General features: G+C 51.1%; 1 protein-coding gene across 5 annotated transcripts in view; it reads left to right on the top strand.

The window, feature by feature from the left end:
* TNRC6C (trinucleotide repeat containing adaptor 6C) overlaps window positions 1-18,045 on the top strand; it is a 74,164-nt gene that overhangs the window by 40,096 nt on the left and 16,023 nt on the right. For 4 of the 5 annotated variants that reach the window (XM_081161508.1, XM_081161506.1, XM_081161504.1 and 1 more), the window contains 8 exons: window positions 1,772-4,354; window positions 8,095-8,310; window positions 9,935-10,101; window positions 12,693-12,773; window positions 13,995-14,052; window positions 14,865-15,007; window positions 16,459-16,605; window positions 17,803-17,943. In XM_081161508.1, coding sequence (XP_081017634.1) covers window positions 1,990-4,354; window positions 8,095-8,310; window positions 9,935-10,101; window positions 12,693-12,773; window positions 13,995-14,052; window positions 14,865-15,007; window positions 16,459-16,605; window positions 17,803-17,943 — 3,318 coding nt within the window. In that variant the 5' untranslated portion in view covers window positions 1,772-1,989. The remainder of the gene's footprint in view (window positions 1-1,771; window positions 4,355-8,094; window positions 8,311-9,934; window positions 10,102-12,692; window positions 12,774-13,994; window positions 14,053-14,864; window positions 15,008-16,458; window positions 16,606-17,802; window positions 17,944-18,045) is intronic. The other variant, XM_081161507.1, reaches the window with a different exon arrangement.

Raw genomic sequence — 18,045 nt, 5'->3', positions numbered from 1 at the left:
TGTATAGTTTATTCTGTAATTTCCATTGGAAGGCTGTGGTGATAAAGAATGAATTATGTCCTGTTTGTCAGTGTTACGACTAATTAAGCTTTCTGAACACTTCTGAGTAAATCTTGCCCACGTTTCCCTATCTGATTAATTTGATACCTAATTAGGATTTTGCTTACTGTAGCTTTTGGAAGCTCTTTGTTAAATACTTTCCCTTGAAAAATTTATCTTTTATCATTAACATTTTAGAATTTGAAAGCAAAAAAAAAAAAAAGAAAGCCCTTCTCTCTAAACCAACCTATCATGTAATCCTTTCAATTTAATCACTTAAGACAGTTATGTTACTTAGATTTTTATAGATACCTATTTTTAGGATGTGTGAACCATTTAAACAGTAGAAGAAAAGACAATTTAACATTATATACAAATTTCATTACTTTTTTCTTTTTAAGGCTCTTTTAGGGGAAATTATTTTGATAATAGAATGGTATAGTGGAAAGAGCACTAGAATTTTATTCTAAAAACATGGGTTTTAGTTCAGTCCTTACTGGTTATTAGTTATAACACCTTTTTCAAGTTTGACCTCTCTGAACCTGTTTCCCCATCTGTAAAATGGAGATAACTTGTGAGCTTTAGGTAGTTCATTGTGTGTTACGGAGTATGTGCTGTCTCATGAATATATACTCTTGCTATAAGCCCCCTCTGAGTAGGAGGATGACATATGTTGGAATTGTTTTACAATATTGATAGAAAGATGTTGGCATTGTTTTGCAGTATTGCCAGAAAAACTCATTGGGTTTTATGTTTTTTCTCTCTAAATAATGTAGTTCTTTGTTTTCACCTCTGTTCATTTTAAACAAAATAAATAGGTTTGATTATAAAATATCTTTGCTTTACATATGAAAAAATGCTCAACATCACACTAATCGTTCAGGAGATACAAATCAAAATCACAATGAGATACCACTGCACGGCCGTTAGGATGGCTGTTATCCAAAACACAGAGAATGGCAGGTGCTGGCGAGGGCGTGAGGCACTGGAGTGCTCGTGGACTGTTGGTCGTGATGTTTAAAATGCGGCTGCCACTGCGGAAGAGAGTATCGTGGTTCCTCAGAAACTTAGTCATAGGGCTACCTATGACCCAGCAACTCCACCTCTGCGTATAGACCCCAAAGAATGGAAAGCGGGGGCTGGGACAGAGATGTGTATGCTCATGTTTAGAGCAGCAATATCCACAGTAGCCAGATGTGAAAACAACCCAGGTTGTCCATGATAGGCAAGTGGATAAACATGTGGTCTATACATGCAGTGGAATATTCTTCAGCATTGAAAAGGAAGGGAATTCTGACTCATGCTAGGACATGGATGAACCTTGAGGGCATTGTGCTAAGTGAAATAAGCCAGTCACAAAAGGACAAATATTGTTGGTGGTTCTAGGTGTTGCAGAGTTGGACATACTCCAAGTTACCACATTGCAGTGAAGCAGCTTCCTTTCCAACAAATGCTCCCAGAGACGCTTGTGTGCCCATGTGCACAGTGAGCCTTCTCAAGAGGAAGGAGAATACAGTGTAGTAGTAAGAATTAATATAACTATAGCAACATTAACTCGTTTTTAAGTAGGAGCTATTAAGAAGACAAACAACTTTTTTCTTTAAGTTGTTTTTTTAGCATTTGTCATTTAGAATGGAAAGCTTGAAATGATGAGCTTCCCCGACTAGCTAACCGTTGATCCATTGACAGATGGGAGGAAGGTCTAATTCTGGATGTGTTTCATCTTTTCCAGATCTCAGTCACAGTGGATTGGCAGAGCATTATGAAAGTGCCCACTGGGGACAGCAGCCCACTTTCAGGAGTGAAGCCAGCGGCAGCTGGGACAAAGTGATAATAGACAGGACTGATAAGGAGGCGTGGCCGTCCATCCCAGGAACAGAGACGGAATCGGCCTCAGAATGCACCACAGACACTGACTCTGCCTCCAACTGCGGCTCTGAGAACAGTAGCATGGCTACAGGGAGCGCCCCAGGCGGCTTCACAGGACACACCAAGAAGACCAATGGCAATAACAGCACCAACGGCGCACTCATCCAAAGCCCTCCAAATCCGAGTGCCCTTGGAGCAGGGGGCGCCAATGGCAATGGCAGTGCAGCCAGGGGGTGGGGTGTAGCCACGGGCTCTAGCTCCGGCCTTGCTCGCTGCTCTCTTGGCGGGGATGGGAAGATGGACATGATTGGAGATGGGCGAGGTCAGAATTGCTGGGGTGCTTCCAACTCCAACGCTGGCATTAACCTCAACCTTAATCCGAATGCCAACCCCGCTGCCTGGCCTGTCCTTGGACATGAAGGAACTGTGGCCGCAGGCAACCCCTCCAGTATTTGCAGCCCAGTCAGTGCCATAGGCCACAGCATGGGCAGCCAGAACGGGGACCCGGCGGGCACTTTGGGTGCTTGGGGAAGCTTGCTGCCGCAGGAGAGCACAGAGCCACAGGTGTCCACTCCTCAGAATGTGTCTTTCAGCGCACAACCTCAGAACCTTAACACTGATGGACCAAATGACACTAACCCCACGGACTCCTCACCAAACCCTGTCAGTGCAGTGCAGACCAACGGACTGCCAAACTGGGGCATGGCTGTGGGCATGGGGGCCGCCATCCCACCCCACCTGCAAGGCCTTCCTGGTGCTAACGGATCAGTCTCTCAAGTCAGCGGGGGCGGTGGCGAAGGAATCGGCAACTCTGTGTGGGGACTGTCCCCAGCTAACCCTACTACAGGAAATAGCAATTCTGGGTTCAATCAGGGGAATGGAGACACTGTGAACTCAGCATTAAGTGCTAAACAAAACGGATCCAGCAGTGCTGGGCAAAAGGAAGGGACTGGAGGGACCGCCTGGGATTCGGGGCCTCCTGCTGGCCCTGGGATCCTCGCTTGGGGGAGGGGCCGCGGCAACAACAGCCTCGGGAATATCCATTCGGGAGCGTGGGGCCACTCTAGCCGAAGCACCACAAATGGTGTGAATGGGGAGTGGGGAAAGCCCCCAAACCAGCATTCCAGTGGTGACGTCAATGGGAAAGGATCAACAGGGTGGGACGGTCCCAGTGTCGGCAGCCAGAGCCCGGCTGTGCAGCCTGGCAGTGAGCATGTGAGCACGTGGGCCAAGGCAGCCTCTTCTGGCACCACAGCGAGTGAAGGCAGCAGCGAGGGCTCTGGCGGCCACAATGAAGGAGGCGCCGGGAGGGAAGGGGCTGAGGGCCGGAGGCGAGATAAAGGGGTCCTAGACCCTGGGCACATACAGTTGCCAAGGAACGACCTTGACCCGCGAGTTCTGTCGAATACTGGCTGGGGACAGACTCCAGTAAAGCAAAACACTGCCTGGGAATTCGAAGAGTCCCCAAGGTCTGAGCGAAAAAATGACAATGGGACAGAGGCCTGGGGCTGTGCAGCTCCTCAGCCTTCACACTCAGGGGGTAAGAACAATGGGTCCATCGTGAACAGTGCAAATACCTCGTCAGTGTCCGGGTGGGTCAGCTCGCCCCCTGCTGCTGGGCCAGCAAACACAGGCTGGGGGGACAGCAGCAACAGAGCGCAAAATGGCCCTGGGGTTTGGGGGGACTCGATAAGCTCTACTGCTGTCCCGAATGCTGCTGCCGCCAAGAGTGGCCACGCTTGGAGTGGGACCGCAGGTCAGGAGGACCGATCACCCAGCTGGGGTGAGCCTCCAAAGCCCAAATCCCAAAACTGGGGAGACGGACAGAAATCGAGCCCAGCCTGGAGTGCAGGAGGGGGAGACTGGGCCGATTCCTCCACCGTCCTTGGCCATTTGGGGGATGGGAAGAAAAATGGCCCTGGATGGGATGCTGACAGTAACCGGTCAGGGTCCGGCTGGAGCGAGGCTACACGGTCCGGGACCAGCGGCTGGGGCAACGGCACAAACACCAAGGTGAATCCAGGGACGAACTGGGGAGAGTCGTTGAAACCCGGCCCCCAGCAGAGCTGGGTGAGCAAACCCCAAGACAACAGCGTGAGTAACTGGGGAGGGGCCGCCTCCGTCAAGCAGACCGGAACTGGGTGGATCGGGGGGCCCGTCCCTGTCAAGCAGAAGGACGGCGGCGAGGCCACGGGCTGGGAAGAGCCTTCTCCGCCCTCCATCCGACGCAAAATGGAAATCGATGATGGTACCTCAGCTTGGGGCGACCCGAGCAACTACAACAACAAGGCCGTAAACATGTGGGACAGGAACAACCCAGGCCTCCAGGGCGGCGCCACGGCGGCCGGCACCGCGGCCACCACGAGCAGCAGCGCCAGCGCCGTGGACGCGCCGCCCCCGCACCCCGCCGGCGCCCCGCCGGCCCGATCGCCGCTGCTCGGCCCAGGTACGGGGGCCTCGGGGCGCTCGGCAGATGTGCACACGCCCCCGCCAGGGCTTTGCAGCAGGCGCCAGCGAGCGCCCTCCGCCTCGTAGTGTGGTGTTAAGCAATGTCCACAGACAGTGCGTGAAGCAGAGTCTCTCCGGGGGGGGGGTGTCCTCAGGACTTCCAGTGGGAGGGGAAGACAGGAAAGACGGGCCACCGCACCGGCCTGTTCGCACGGTCTTTGTCTCTTCCTGCCGCAAAGCAGTGGCTCTCGGCCTCGCTTGCATTAGTTGCCTGGGAGCAGGGCCTGGGGGTGCCTACTTCAGATTTCTAGTGTCAGTGGTCTGGAGGGAAGCCCATTCACTGGTCACTTTATTTTATTTTTGTAACTCTCACCTGAGGGTATTTTTTCCAATGCTTTTCAGAGAGAGGGGAAGGGGGAGGGGAGGGGAGGGGGGGAGTGCCAATTGGTTGCCTCCTGCATGCATCCTGACTGAGGCCAGGGATTGAGCCTGCAACTGAGGTACATGCCCTCAGCCAAATCGAACCCCAGACCCTTCAGTCCGTAGGCCAGTGCTCTAACCACTGAGCAAGACCAGCTGAGCCTATTTGTGGTCATTTTAAATCTCCACCGGGGTTTCTGATGTGCGGCCCCCTGAAATAACCCTGGCTCTGCAGCGTGCGTGGCCTCGTGCAGCCCCGAGCAGCTCGCCCTCTAGTGCACTTAGAAGTGAACCTTCTGGACACTTGAAGTCAATTTGCAGACACAGGAGAACACTGAGTATTAATTAAAAACACTTCTGGTGATAACAAATCCTCACAAACTCTAGTCTAACAGTGAGACTGAGGGAGAATCTGTAGAAATGGATTCTTTCATCCCTGAACTCTCAGGTTTCGCCAAACCATTTAGATAATTTGAAAGGGACTGAGGGCTGGAGTGGAATCAGATATGAAGTCCATTGTGGACGTGGTCCGAGCTCCCCCACAGGGAGTGGGGCACATGCTCTGGCCTGGGTTGCCTCTTGCAGCAGTGGATGGAGGGGAAATATTACTGCCACGCGCCGATCAGAAAAGCCAAAGTAACTGCTAACGTTGATCTTACCCCAGAATATTTTTATCTGTTTCACTACTAACTATTATCAGCACCTCGGGAGGGTCGCACTGCCCAGCATTTCAGCAGTGACTGCGACAATCACTGGGTTGGTTTGGGTCCAGTTAGAGGGGAACATTCCTTTGGGTGGGAGCACTTACTTAACCTAATGATCTTTTATTTGCTTAATCACATAGTTTTCTGGCACAAATATTATAACCAAAGGCAGAGGTCATGTGAATTAATCATGGAAGAGGCAGGTCAGCCATATCCTAAAGTAGCACTTGGAGAAATTGGTTTTAGCAGTTCTCTACCTGGGTAGGTAAGACCTGTACGTTGTTTCCCTAAATGTTCAGAGCAGAAGCTGGGAACGTGGTCCTTCCTGTGAGTCTCCATCCCAGACACTTGCCTCTCCTTTATCATTTGGTGTAAAAATTAGACCAAAAAGCAGTCACCTGCAGAGGGAGTGAGTTGGCGAGGTGCTGTCCGAGCTCAGCCTCCTTCACACCGAGCTTCAGAAATAGACCCACCCCCTCCGCCAGAGGGACTCTATTTTAAGCGATGTGCAGTAGTCACCAAGAGAGGGATGACCTCAGCAGCCTCTTTTCTGTGGGGGTGGGGTTTGGTTAGGGTGTTTTTACTTTTCTGTGATTTGGGGGCATGGTAGGTGGGGCTGAAGCGGGGACAAGGGGGCCCCAGTAAAGAAGCAGGAGGAGCTTCCCCTCCATGCCAGTCCCAGGATACACAAATAGGACCGTTAAACATACAGCCTGGCCAGCGTAGCTCAGTGGTTGAGCATCAACCTAGGACCCGGTAGATCTTGGTTTGATTCCCAGTCAAGTCAGGGCACATGCCCGGGTTTCAGGCTCCATCCCCAGCAGGGGGCGTGCAGGAGGCAGCCCATCAATGACTCTCATCATTGATGTTTTTCTCTCTCCTCCCCCCTTCCTCTCTCTGAAATCAATACACATTTAAAAGAAAATATTCTGTAGACATTTCTGCTGCTTTAATAGGGATTAAAAACTCTTTATGAAAACCAATTAACTACAATTACCATAGTCTTAAATATTTACTCTTAAGTTGGATTTAGTTAAATAATTTATAGTATTGCCTTTCAAAGAGATGGAAATAGAAGGATGATAAGTTTTAGGTGAATTTTTTATTTAATTACCTAAATAAATCAGTATTTTGACAAGTGATTGGCCTTTAGCAGCCCCTGAATTACTTTATTGTTTTAAAACACCCACCATTTTTATCAGCTATGTTAATTTTCCTCATTTAATTTTGTCCCCTCAATTTGTAAAACTACTTCTCCCAATATACACTATTGTTTTCTGTGTAATTGCAGGTAATATTCTAATGCAGTTGCCGACAGTGTCTGATTAGGGGTAACTTTCCTGTTATTGGTAGTAATTTACATAACACATTGCTTAGCATAGAGCCTATAATTTAAAATGACTCAGGTTGCATGCCCTCTGGTCGTTGATCAATAGTGTTGTGTTTTGTTAGACTAAAGAGCATCAAGGGCAGTGACTCCATGCTAATTTCAGTCCGAGAGTTAATGCTTTCTGATTGAGACAGCAATGTCCGTGTTGCAACCAAGTGATTTAACATCTGCAGTTAACTATTTGCATGTTATGCCTTCTGTTCTATTCAGTTAGTATTTAAAATACATTTCTGTCTGAGAAACTCTATCTATCTGAAAATTACAACTGACACAGGCCATCAGTATGACTGTCAACAGTGTCAAGTGAGCTTATGGGCATTGACACAACGATCAGAATTTTTGTTGCTGTGGAAGTGTGACATTTACTTGTGTAATATGCAGTGTTTTTCTTGCTGGAGCGTAAAGAATGGGAGACCTTGTTGCCTGGTCCCATGACTTCTCTGTGCCATAGACGGTAATGCCATAGCCTGCTGGAATCATGAGGTACCTGATCAGGTACCAGTCCCTGGTCGGGGTGCTGTGCAGCAGGACCGGGCAGAGGAACAGGAAGACTTCCTGGAGAGCCCTTGCGGTCAGCAAGCCTGCTTGAGCTGCCCTGCCCCACAGTTCCTCACTGCTCCCGTCTTCACGACAAGCGCCTGGGCTCTGTCAGCCCAGCGGGCTGTACCTGGGGCCTGGCCTGTCTGTGTTCTCAGTTACTACTTTATATGTACCTGTTTAATATGCCATCCCCCTTTTCTTTGCCTGGATCTGTGTCTTTGATGGTTGGTCAAAAAATAAGCAGGAATCATTTTCAATATATATTTGCAACTTGTAAGTTTTTCTTGTAGGAAAATAATGTAACAAAATTTACATAGAATACCAGAAGTAAAAAAGCTACTTCTTAACCATTAGTCTTATTACATAGAATACCAGAAGTAAAAAAGCTACTTCTTAACCATTAGTCTTAAACTGTTCTTCTAAATCCTATTATGTTGCAAATACTGTGAATGTAACGATCTTTAATGTTTACTGGACTTGCAGTTTCAAGTGGATGGGGGCCAGGATTGAGAAAATTGCCACTTTAAGAGGCTAAATAGATCTGATTAGATTTAATGTTTCCCTCTCACTTTCTACTGAAAGCCCCCCTGAAGGTAGATCATCTGGAGGTTGTTTGGGATTTGGAATTACTGTTTCCCTCCCTGTTTCACATGTTCTTTCTCTCCCCTGCGGCATCCTTTTCAGTGTCGTCAGGCTGGGGAGACATGCCTAACATCCACTCAAAGGCTGAAAACTCGTGGGGAGACCCATCCTCCCCGTCCACCCTGGTGGATAACGGCACGGCAGCGTGGGGCAAGCCCCCCAGCAGCGGCAGCGGATGGGGAGAGCAGCCTGGGGAGCCGGCAGTGGCGTTTGGGAGAGCTGGCGTGCCCGCCACCGCCCCAGCCCTGTGCAAACCAGGTACGCGGGCTCGGGCTCGCACTCGGCCTGCCCTGAACTCACAGTTTAGTGGTCAGAGGGTTTTATTTAGACGGGTACCTTCCATTGAATTTTAAAAATTAATTTTTAGGACACTTTCCTTATTTTATTTACATTTCAACATTAAACTAAGGCTGTAAAGAAATACTTGCCACATCTGATACATGAGCACCACAAGCTTTAACAGAAGCCCCACTTTCCCTTGTAAAAAATAAATAAATGAAAGAATCAGAATAATATAGCACATGTGCCTGACATATGATTCGTGGCAGCCACACTTCAGCTGGGTCTTCCCGCTGCTGCCTTGAGCAGCTTCAATGTGCCGTTCCCCAGCACGTGGGGAGAGCAGGCTGCTGCTTGCTGAGGTCAGAGAGGAAACACTCCACAGTCTGGTGTCTTGCCCTCCTTTTGTCTTGGAAACAAAATTCTGCTTTGGGTACTCCAGGTTCATACATTTTCTCTTTTTTTTTTCTTTTTTTCTGTGTGTGCGTGCGTGTGTGTGTGGTTTTTTTTGGTGTTTTGTGTTTTTTAAAAGGGAAGAAAACTGTGCTGCATTTTCCTCCCATTGTCTGGAAGTGTGAGAAGTGCATATAAAGTATACAGCATTACAGATGCTCGGCACCATTGCCAGGGGGATCCCCTAAGGTTAGGTTAGGGTGTCTAGCAATATGGTACTTTTGACATGAGTGTAAGATTTCTGACTTCAGTCTGAAGTTAAAATTAATTGCTCACGCTGCTGCTCTGAATTTGTTCCTGTGCTGACCCTGGGTGACGTGCTCTTTGCCCACCAACCTGCTGGGCTCTTGTTACAAACCTAAAGGGGCAGGCAGCTTCTGGTGCTCAGAGTCACGGGCCATTTGGAGACAGCAAGCTTGTGTTTATGACCTGTCCATGGAGGCCGGTTAGGTGCCTGTATGCCTGGTCAGCATCCCATCTCATGGCCTGACGGTCTCCAGCTGACTGCTGTCTCCTCATCTTTGCCCTTCTTCAGGCTTTCCCAGGGAGTGAGAATGTTACATAAATTTTACACCAAAAATCACTGTCTTTTAAGAAAGGAGTAAACATAGTATCCTGAAATGGAAACTCAGTGCCAGCTTGTAACTCCATCTGCCTGAGGCCCCAGCTGTCTCCTTCCAGTTAATCTAGAAACAACTCCTGGGAGCTTGTCAGGAACAGAGACGGCTGGGCCCAGCACAGTCCTGGCGCAGCCATCGTCCCCAGGAGACAGGACAGACTGCTGCAGGTTTGGATCAGGCAGCGATTAACAACCACTTGGAGGATAGTGACATTTCAGGGCTCTGCATGTTAGTGGCCAGTTTGTGCTGTGCAGAGACTGCCGCCTTCTCCTGTGGCCACAGGAGTCAGTGTTAGGGTGTCCCCGCTTCAGTGTGATCTGTGGTCAGTTACGGGAGCTAGGGCAGCACAGACTGCACAGAGCTGGCAATTGAAGAGCAAAGCCTGTGCTGTAGGGCATGCAGCTGCGGGGGGAGCTTGAGTTCTCAGGTCTGGGGGAGGGTAGATGACAGCAGCCTCTAATGACGCTGTAGCAGCATTGTCTGCTTTGGGAAGGCTGAGTTTGACAAATTCCTGTTCACTCTCTTTCTAGCTTCAAAATCTATGCAAGAAGGCTGGGGCAGCGGTGGGGACGACCTGACCCTCGGCCCCGGTCAGTGGGAAGACGAAGAGGGAGGCATGTGGAGCAATGCTGCCTCCCAGGAAGGCACCTCCTCCTGCAGCTCCTGGGGGAGCGCCCCCAAGAAAGGGCTCCAAAAGGTGTGCACGCCAGACCCAGCGTCCCTAAAACCCATTTATTCCAACAGCGCATCTGCAGGGAATGGCAGTGGGGAGACCTGAGCTCCCCAGCGTCCCGGGCAACTTTCCAAGGGTCTCTCCTGAGCCCAGGGTGGAGTTTTCTAGCGACCACGCAGAATTGCTCTCACAGCAAAGCAGGGCAGAGGCAGTGCAGGAGTGCAGGTGCTCCTGCTCCACGGAGCCATGCACAGGCGCACCCGCCTCCCCGTCTCACTCTAAAAAGTCGTTTCAGAGAATATAATTAAGCTCCACTTAAAGCATTATTTACAGTAACATGATGGGCTTGTTATTATTTGTTAAAACAATACATAGTTTCTAAATTTCTCAGTTTTCATTTTGAATGCAGCAAATACTGAATGGCACAAGCCACACAAACCCAAGTTGCTTTGGCTCCTTCATCTCTGAGGGATGAAGGCAGTGCAGTGCTGAGACCCAGGCATCCATGCTCCTGGGGCCGGAGCCAGGCAGGCAGCCCTCCGGAGAAGCTGGGTAGTGTGTGCACCACGACTTCCAAATGGATCACAGGTTTTAATGTGGAAAACAAAACCATACAAACGTGAAAGAATTTTAAAACTGTCCTGGAGTGGGAGAGGCCTTTCTAAGCATGTTGAAAACCTAAAAGCCACAGATGACTTGTAGGCTATAGGCAGTAAAGATACAAGCTGTGCATGACATAAAATGCAACAGTCAGAGTCAAAAGACAAATACCAACTGGAAAAAAGTAATTGTAACTCTGTCATGGAGACGGCTGATCTCCTGGGTACATAAAAAGGCCCTAGACACTGATTTTAAGTCAACCAGTAACCCAGTAGAAAACAAGAAGAGACTGTCGCCAGGTGATTTATAGAAAAGGAACGCACATCGCCCTTGATCGTGTGGAAGGGTGTCAGCCTGACCTGCGGAGAGTTCAGCTTAAAGCCCTGAGAGGCCGCTTTCATCTCAGCAGACATGCAGGCGTTTAATAAGCATGCTCTGCTCGCAAAGTGTGTGAATTAGCACCGCCCAGCAGAGGGCAGCACTGTGCCCACTGGACAGGCTCTGGACAGGCTCTGCACAGCGCTTCCGCTGTCCTGGGCTAGCAGATGGCATTCGTGCAGTCTTCTATTGCAGCGTTTTTGTAGTAAGGGGGAAAAAAGAACATAAGTGTGCATCATCACTGGGGTAACTAGTCAAATGATGCTGCATCCATATTATAGAAAGTTAGATAATTATTTCAGAAGAGATTCTATACATACTGATATGAAAAGATCACCAGGTTGTACTGTTGAAGACACAGGAGAAGTAAGCACACTGTCCCTGTGTGGAGCACTACAGGGTCGTATACTTTGCTGGTGGAGGGAAGAGGTGAGTGTGATTGTGCACATGTGTGGCTTCCATGGAATTAAAAGTTCTCCGAGGGGCAGGTAAGAAACTGCTCAGAGTGGTTTTTCCTTGGAGAGAGCAAGAACTGGGCTGGTGGAGTGGGAACAGGGTGCTTTCATGGGCACCTTTTTTCTGTTTTCAAATCATATGAATGCAGTCCCTGTACGGAAAAAGTTGAACTTAAAAGAGCATTCAATTATCAGTAAGCAGAACCCAGAATCCTAAACCAGGGCTCTCTGTTCACAAGAAGTAGATGTGATCACAGATGTCACAGAGAGAAGTCTTTTTACGAGCAGGCTGGCAAATAACTGAGCTATGAAGGGACCAGAAATACCAAACCGGCCCGTGAGACTGGGATGCTGGCCCTGCTGCCCAGGAGCTTGGCGATGGGTAGAGCAGCCTCCAGCCGAGCTGCCCCTGTGAGGAGAGACCCGTTAGCCCCTCACGTGCCCCCGGCCGGGCACGGCAGGCCCCTTGAAGAATGTTTTTAGAGGAGGACTTGTATACTTGTGTTACGGCATCATTCGTCTTTGTAGTCTCAGAATGAGAAGGAAGTTTCTGAGGAGGGAGCTCGGGTCTTGCGCCCGGAGCCCCGTTGCAGAGCCTCCTGCTCCCTCCTGTTCTGCACTCTGTGCATTGCGTGCTCTCTCTCTCTCTCCCTCTCTCTCTCTCTCTCTCTCTCTCACACACTCTCACTCTCTCTCTCCACCCTCCCTGACATTTACCTTCACTTTTCCCTCTACCCTCAGGCTGTAGGGAATGAGTAGTTAGTAAAATGAGCAGGTTTTTTGTTGGAGGGAACCCCCTGTGTTCTGTGCTAAAGCTTATGAAAGGGCAAAACACAGTTTTTAGTCAACTTCACATAGTGTTAGCAGACGGCTGTGTTCAAGGGAGCACTTGCTGCGATTATTTGGTGATGGAGTGACACAAGCCTGTGATCTGAGTGCATCCTCTGGGGAGAGAATTATCTTGCTGTTTTAAGCCCATGAACTAAACACAGGCCAACCCTCAAGTGTACCCGAGGCGTCCCCAGGACGAGCCCTGAAATGCTGCTGGGGACTTTCCAGATACAGCATTATTCAGCGTTAATACAAAAAGGTTCTGTGACTTTAAAGTCCCCTGAATCTAGGTCTCCCCGTGTCTAGAAGAAAATGTGACTCATGGGGTCCCTTGCCCACACTTCCTTCCAGGGCATGAAAACCTCTGGCAAGCAGGACGAGGCCTGGATCATGAACCGGCTCATCAAGCAACTCACGGACATGGGCTTCCCGGTGACTGCATCTTCTCTGCTCCCCCTCCCCCCCCCCCGCATGGCCCGTGTGTCCTATCCATGCTCGTGATGTGTAACAGGAAGGGCTGTGATTATGGTCATGGCCCTGACTCGTAGGCTCCCTTTCACCTGGCATTGTGTTCAGGGTCATTGTTTGAAGCACAGCGAGAGCCGTACCCTTTCTGTGAGGGAAGTGTGAGAGCCTCTCTCTAGATCAAAAATGCTGTGCTATTTTTACTTTCCATTGGTTTATAGTTTTATAGTTTTATTTGTAATTGAATGTGAGTTTTCAGTTTATGTAATACATTGACAAAGATCATAAGAAAAGACTTGTTATACAGGAAAAGCTTCGTGTACAGGAAAAGAACCCTGAGTTTCAGGTGATGCGCAGGGAGAGTTCAATGCCGCAGGATATTCCAGAAAACGAGTCGCAGTCTGCAGTGCCTGAGACCAAATGGCAGGAGTCCAGGTAGCGAGAGAGACCACCTGCGTCTGCCGAGAATTCTCTTCAGGTGTCCTCTTTCCATGTCTCAGTCAAATAGGAGTTTACCTTTTGATTATTGTGGATGCCCCTAAGGAGAGAGGCCAGAGTGGCCCCAGTCCTGAGGAGAGAGCCACCCATTTCACGTGGGGCACAGGCCCTCCGCTGGGCAGACTCATGGCCTGCGTGGCCCCCTCATCACATGAAATGGAGGCCTGCCTGGAGTCCAGTCAGTGTGTCAGTCACAGGGGTAATTATCAAATGAATCCACTTGTTTTTTACATTTCTTGGTGAAAAGTAGTTAACAGTAGAGGCTGGACCCCTGTGCTCTGACTCTCCCAGTGACTCCCGCAGCTGTGGGCCTGCGGGGGCAACTGGAGGGGGGCCGTCCGCCCAGGGCCATCCTGTCCCCTGTCAGCAGGTGGCCGTCAGGGCTCTGCCGTCCCAGAGATTTCGCTCAGGGTTGCTCAGGAGCAGGTGCGGGCTCTGGGCCCTGAGCCTTCTGCTGTTAAAGTGTGAACAGAAGTTTGCTCCAGAAATCAGCTCAGTGCGTTTTCTCAACACAGGTGTTCTGTTTGCAAGGCCTTTGACACTAACCTCAGCGATGAGGAAAAGTGTTTCCAGTTCCAGAGCCTAGTAGTGCTAGCTTGATAGTGATCACTCCCGAGCCGACAGCGGTGAAGCTCCGTAAGCTTCTCCTTTTGCTGACACGGTTCTAATGAAGACCGTCTTCCTCCGCAGAGAGAGCCAGCTGAAGAGGCCTTGAAGAGTCACAACATGAGTCTCGATCAGGCCATGAGTAAGTAACGCCCTGAAAGCAGTCAGGGATGAGTGGCCGGGTGCGCGGGGTGGGCAGGGGCAGGGCCCGGCCCAGCGGAGAGGAACTGTGCCGTGTGCCCAGCCACGTAGCCAGGCTCCTGGGGCTGCTGGGCGCCGGGACGGATGGCCGTGCGCCACGTCGAGCTTCAGCGAGTAGATGAATGTTTCCCATCTTTTCTGAGGGAGCTGTAGGACACCCGTGCTGGGCCGGCGGAGCCCTCGCTCCTGTTGAGACTGTCCAGGAACAAGCAACCCTAGTTCTGGAGCTGGCTGCCTTAGAAGTCATATTACATTAAACACGTTCGCGCAAAATACAGGGTCGCTCCTGGGGACGGTGGCTGCTGCCTGCACACCTCTGGCCACAGCATTCTGTCACCAGCCAACACACAACCTTTTTTGACATGCGGTCTGTTTAAAGACCTTATTTAACATATTTCTTACAAGCAGTCATGTGCCACATTTCTTTATGATGAAGCATTAGCTAAGGAGGGGCTGACGTTTTCCTGACCCTGGGTAATGTCACCGTAAGTGTCTTTGGCTTTTACGCTCACACCAGTGCTACTGGGGCTGTGCCAGATGGTCCCCGGGGAGAGGACAGCTGGGCCCTGAGGGACAGTGTGGCCGGAGGAGCAAGTGCAGAGGCGTGGAGCCAGGGCTGGGAGCAGGGCCGGCAGATGGTCAGGCCTCAGCCAGAACCACACCAGGGCCTCCCTGTCTCCCGGGCTGGGGGTCCCATGCTCCGCGTCAGGACCGGTCCTTGGCACGTGTGTCAGGCTGTGTCTGGGGCTCCAGGTGCTCTGCTGGAAAAGAAGCTGGACGTGGACAAGCGTGGACTGGGGGTGACTGACTACAGTGGAACGGTCACCAAACCCCTCGGCTGCCGCCCACCAATCTCCAAAGAGTCTTCCGTGGACCGCCCCACCTTTCTTGACAAGGTATGAATTTAGGTGGTTTCTGTCTGTTTTACGGGAGGTGTTTTTCATTTTATCTGTGTCCTTAAGGGAAGCCAGATTAAAAATCGGCTGGACTGTGAGATTTACGTGACTTTGCCCAGTTTTTGTAGCATATGTAAGTGTTTAACCCAAAAGACGTAGTGCTGTATTTTATATGATGTGATGAATAAAAAGTGCCAGAACTGAAAACTGATTTCCATGTTACTGGGTGACCCTGGCCGGGTTGTCTGCTTCAATTTGTGCAGCAGACAAGGGGCGTGGGATTCCTGCACTGTCCTATTGTATATGCACACTTCTGGCCAGAGGGATGGATTATCATGATGAGTCTGAGAAAAGGGACGGCCTGGGCCGGTGTCCGGCTGGCCCTTGCTGGGATCGGCCACGTCAGAGAGCGTGCTGGTGTCTGTGTGGGTCCCCCCTGGGTGTTTAACATGTCCAGTCACTGGGTCAGACCTTTTAGCATCATCCTGGAGTGACGTCCCCTCCCCAGAGGACATGACTGCAAAGCGCCTCATTCAGTTCAGTCAAGTGGGGAACCTGGGAAATGAGATGGGAGCCAGAAAGGACAAGTTAGGAAAAAAGGAAAGGTTCGCAGGAGAGGAGATGGGGCTCCTCCCTGTTCTCAGAGAAACAGGGTCCTTGGCCCCACATTCCCCGCAGAGAACTGGGTGAGGCCCACGTCCTGGCCCCGCCCTGCACCAGTGTGCCCAGGGATCAGAGCCACGGTGCCCAGTGACTTTGGAATTTCAGATGAACAGGTAATTTGGGGAGCATACATATTCTAAGATATTATTTGTTGTTCGTCTGGAACTCCAATTTAACTTGGCATTCTGTAATATTTGCCAAGTGTGGGGGCCTGACTGGTTTCCTCATCTTTAAAGTGGAGTCATGCTGCAGGCTTATTGGGAAGTTAGATACAGTAAATCTGCAAGGGGCCTGACACATAGTGTGACCTCAATAAGTGTAAAAAAAATTAATAGAATTCTGCCTGATTTATAACTTACACGATTATTAACTTAAACCACATGAGGTTGCTGCATTTGTCCAAAACTTGGCTGTCAGCAGAGCTCCACCCAGCAAATGCCGAGTGCCCGGTAGTGGCTTCTCAGGGGCGCCTGTTTGTTTGGAGAGAGTAGCAAAGTGTTTGAAGTCAGCCTCTGCCTTTCTCCCCACTCCACCCCTGGGTAGGGTCGGGACTGGGTGAGAACATTGTCAGCTACCATATGTGTTTGTAAAGTAATCGTTAACGTGAAAACAGCACCTTGACCTGTCTCTCTTCTTTCCCTCCTTCCTTTGCCCATGTTCATTCGGTTACCATCTGCTTCTCTCCTAATTCTGTCTTCACCCACGTCCCTGTGCGCCCGTGGGAAACGGCTCGGTGCTCTGTCTGCGGTGGACACTGCACACAGCTCTCCCTTTCTCTCTCCAATCAGGACGGCGGCCTTGTGGAAGAGCCCACGACTTCACCATTTTTGCCTTCGCCAAGCCTGAAGCCCCCCCTTTCAAACAGCGCACTCCCCAATCAGGCCCTGGGCGGGAGCGCCTCGGGGCTGGGCGTGCAAAGCTTGAATTCTCGGCAGGTAAGGCTGTGGGCAAGAGCCAGCGTGGCCTCGAGTCACCCGCCTGTGGGAATGCCTGAGGCGTACCTTCCTTATTTTAATGAGCACCATGTTCTAAAGTGTGGGCAAATGTATAAGGCCCTTGAAACGTACAGGGTTCCCTTTCAGTGGCTTGCTGGCGTGAAGACTTGAACCCAGTCCTTGAGGGTTAGCCATGCTGTAGGAAATGCTTCACAGTCATGTTTCATTTTCCACATAACTGAGATACACTTGAGCCAGCGCCTTTGACGCTCACTTACCACTCGTTTCAACGCTGCGTGTTGCAGAGCAGCCTCCGGTTGCCAGGTCTGGGCATAAATCAGAACCTTCAATATGTTGATCCCAGAAAGCACCATGCTCTCTTTTTCTCAGAACTAGAGGTGACATCTCTCATAAGGTTACAGTGGTTTTCAGGTCCATTAGCATTTTTTTTCTGCCTTTGACACCCTGGGGGAAGTGAGTCTCTGTCAGACGTCACTGTGGGGAGGACCTGCGGGTTTGGATGGGTGGCTGCTCCGTGTCCCTTCTTGGCGTAGATTCTTTAGAGGGAAGCAGTGTGCAGGCAGACTGCACTCATCCAGCTAGAGGGCATCCCCGCCCGCTGGTTTCCTCTTGGACGAGACTTCGTCATTAGCTGCTGGGACGCTGAGGGTGGCCCAGCAGCCCCGTGCTGCCTGGTGTCCGGGCTAGCTACCAGAAGCGTGTCTCCTGCTGTCTGCAGCACCCAGTCGGCCTGCCCCTCGGGGCCTGACATAGCTGAACCGGTGGTGCGGGGGGCACCTGCATGGCCCCGGCCCTGCCCACGGGGGTCCTGCTGGTCCTGTCACAGAGGAGGTGCAGTGTCCCACAGTTAACTGCCTGGGTGTCCGTTCCTTCACTTTGCGGTTTTGTTGTTGAAATAGTTGTTTCCTGTGTGGCAGCTGACTTTTCTCTCACACTGACTGCTGCCTCAGCCTTGGGGGAGCGTGTGGTGTCCACGGCCGGTCACCCTGTGTGGTTCCCTTTCGTGTGACGGCCGCAAAGACACAGGTGCGCCCCCCTGACTGGCTCCCACCCCGGTGGCCAGTTTGAGCAGCACTTCCTGAAAGCCCCTCCCGTGCGAGGTGCGAGGTGCGAGGTGCCCGGGGGGCGAGGCCGCGCTGCCCTGGCTGCGGCCCTGGTGACCCGTGTCCCCCGCAGATCCCGAGCGGCAGCCTGGGTGTGTTCGGCAGCAGTGGAGCAGCACAAGCCAGGACCCTGCAGCAGCCGCCGCCGCCCGCGCCGCTGACCCCCTCCCAGCCCAGTCTCCGTGCGCAAGTGCCTCAGTTTCTATCCCCTCAGGTCAGGCCCGTTGACCTGCGGCTCCCGGGGGGTCCGGGGGGTCCCGTGCTGTCGGGGCGGCGCTGCGGCTAGGAGGGAAGGCACCTGCTCGCCCCCTGGCCT

Source organism: Miniopterus schreibersii (assembly GCF_964146895.1).
Source record: "Miniopterus schreibersii genome assembly, chromosome: 16".
In the NCBI taxonomy this organism is placed as follows: Eukaryota; Metazoa; Chordata; class Mammalia; order Chiroptera; family Miniopteridae; genus Miniopterus; species Miniopterus schreibersii.
Note: the sequence above shows the minus strand (reverse complement) of the source record. Positions and strands in the feature narration are given on the sequence as shown.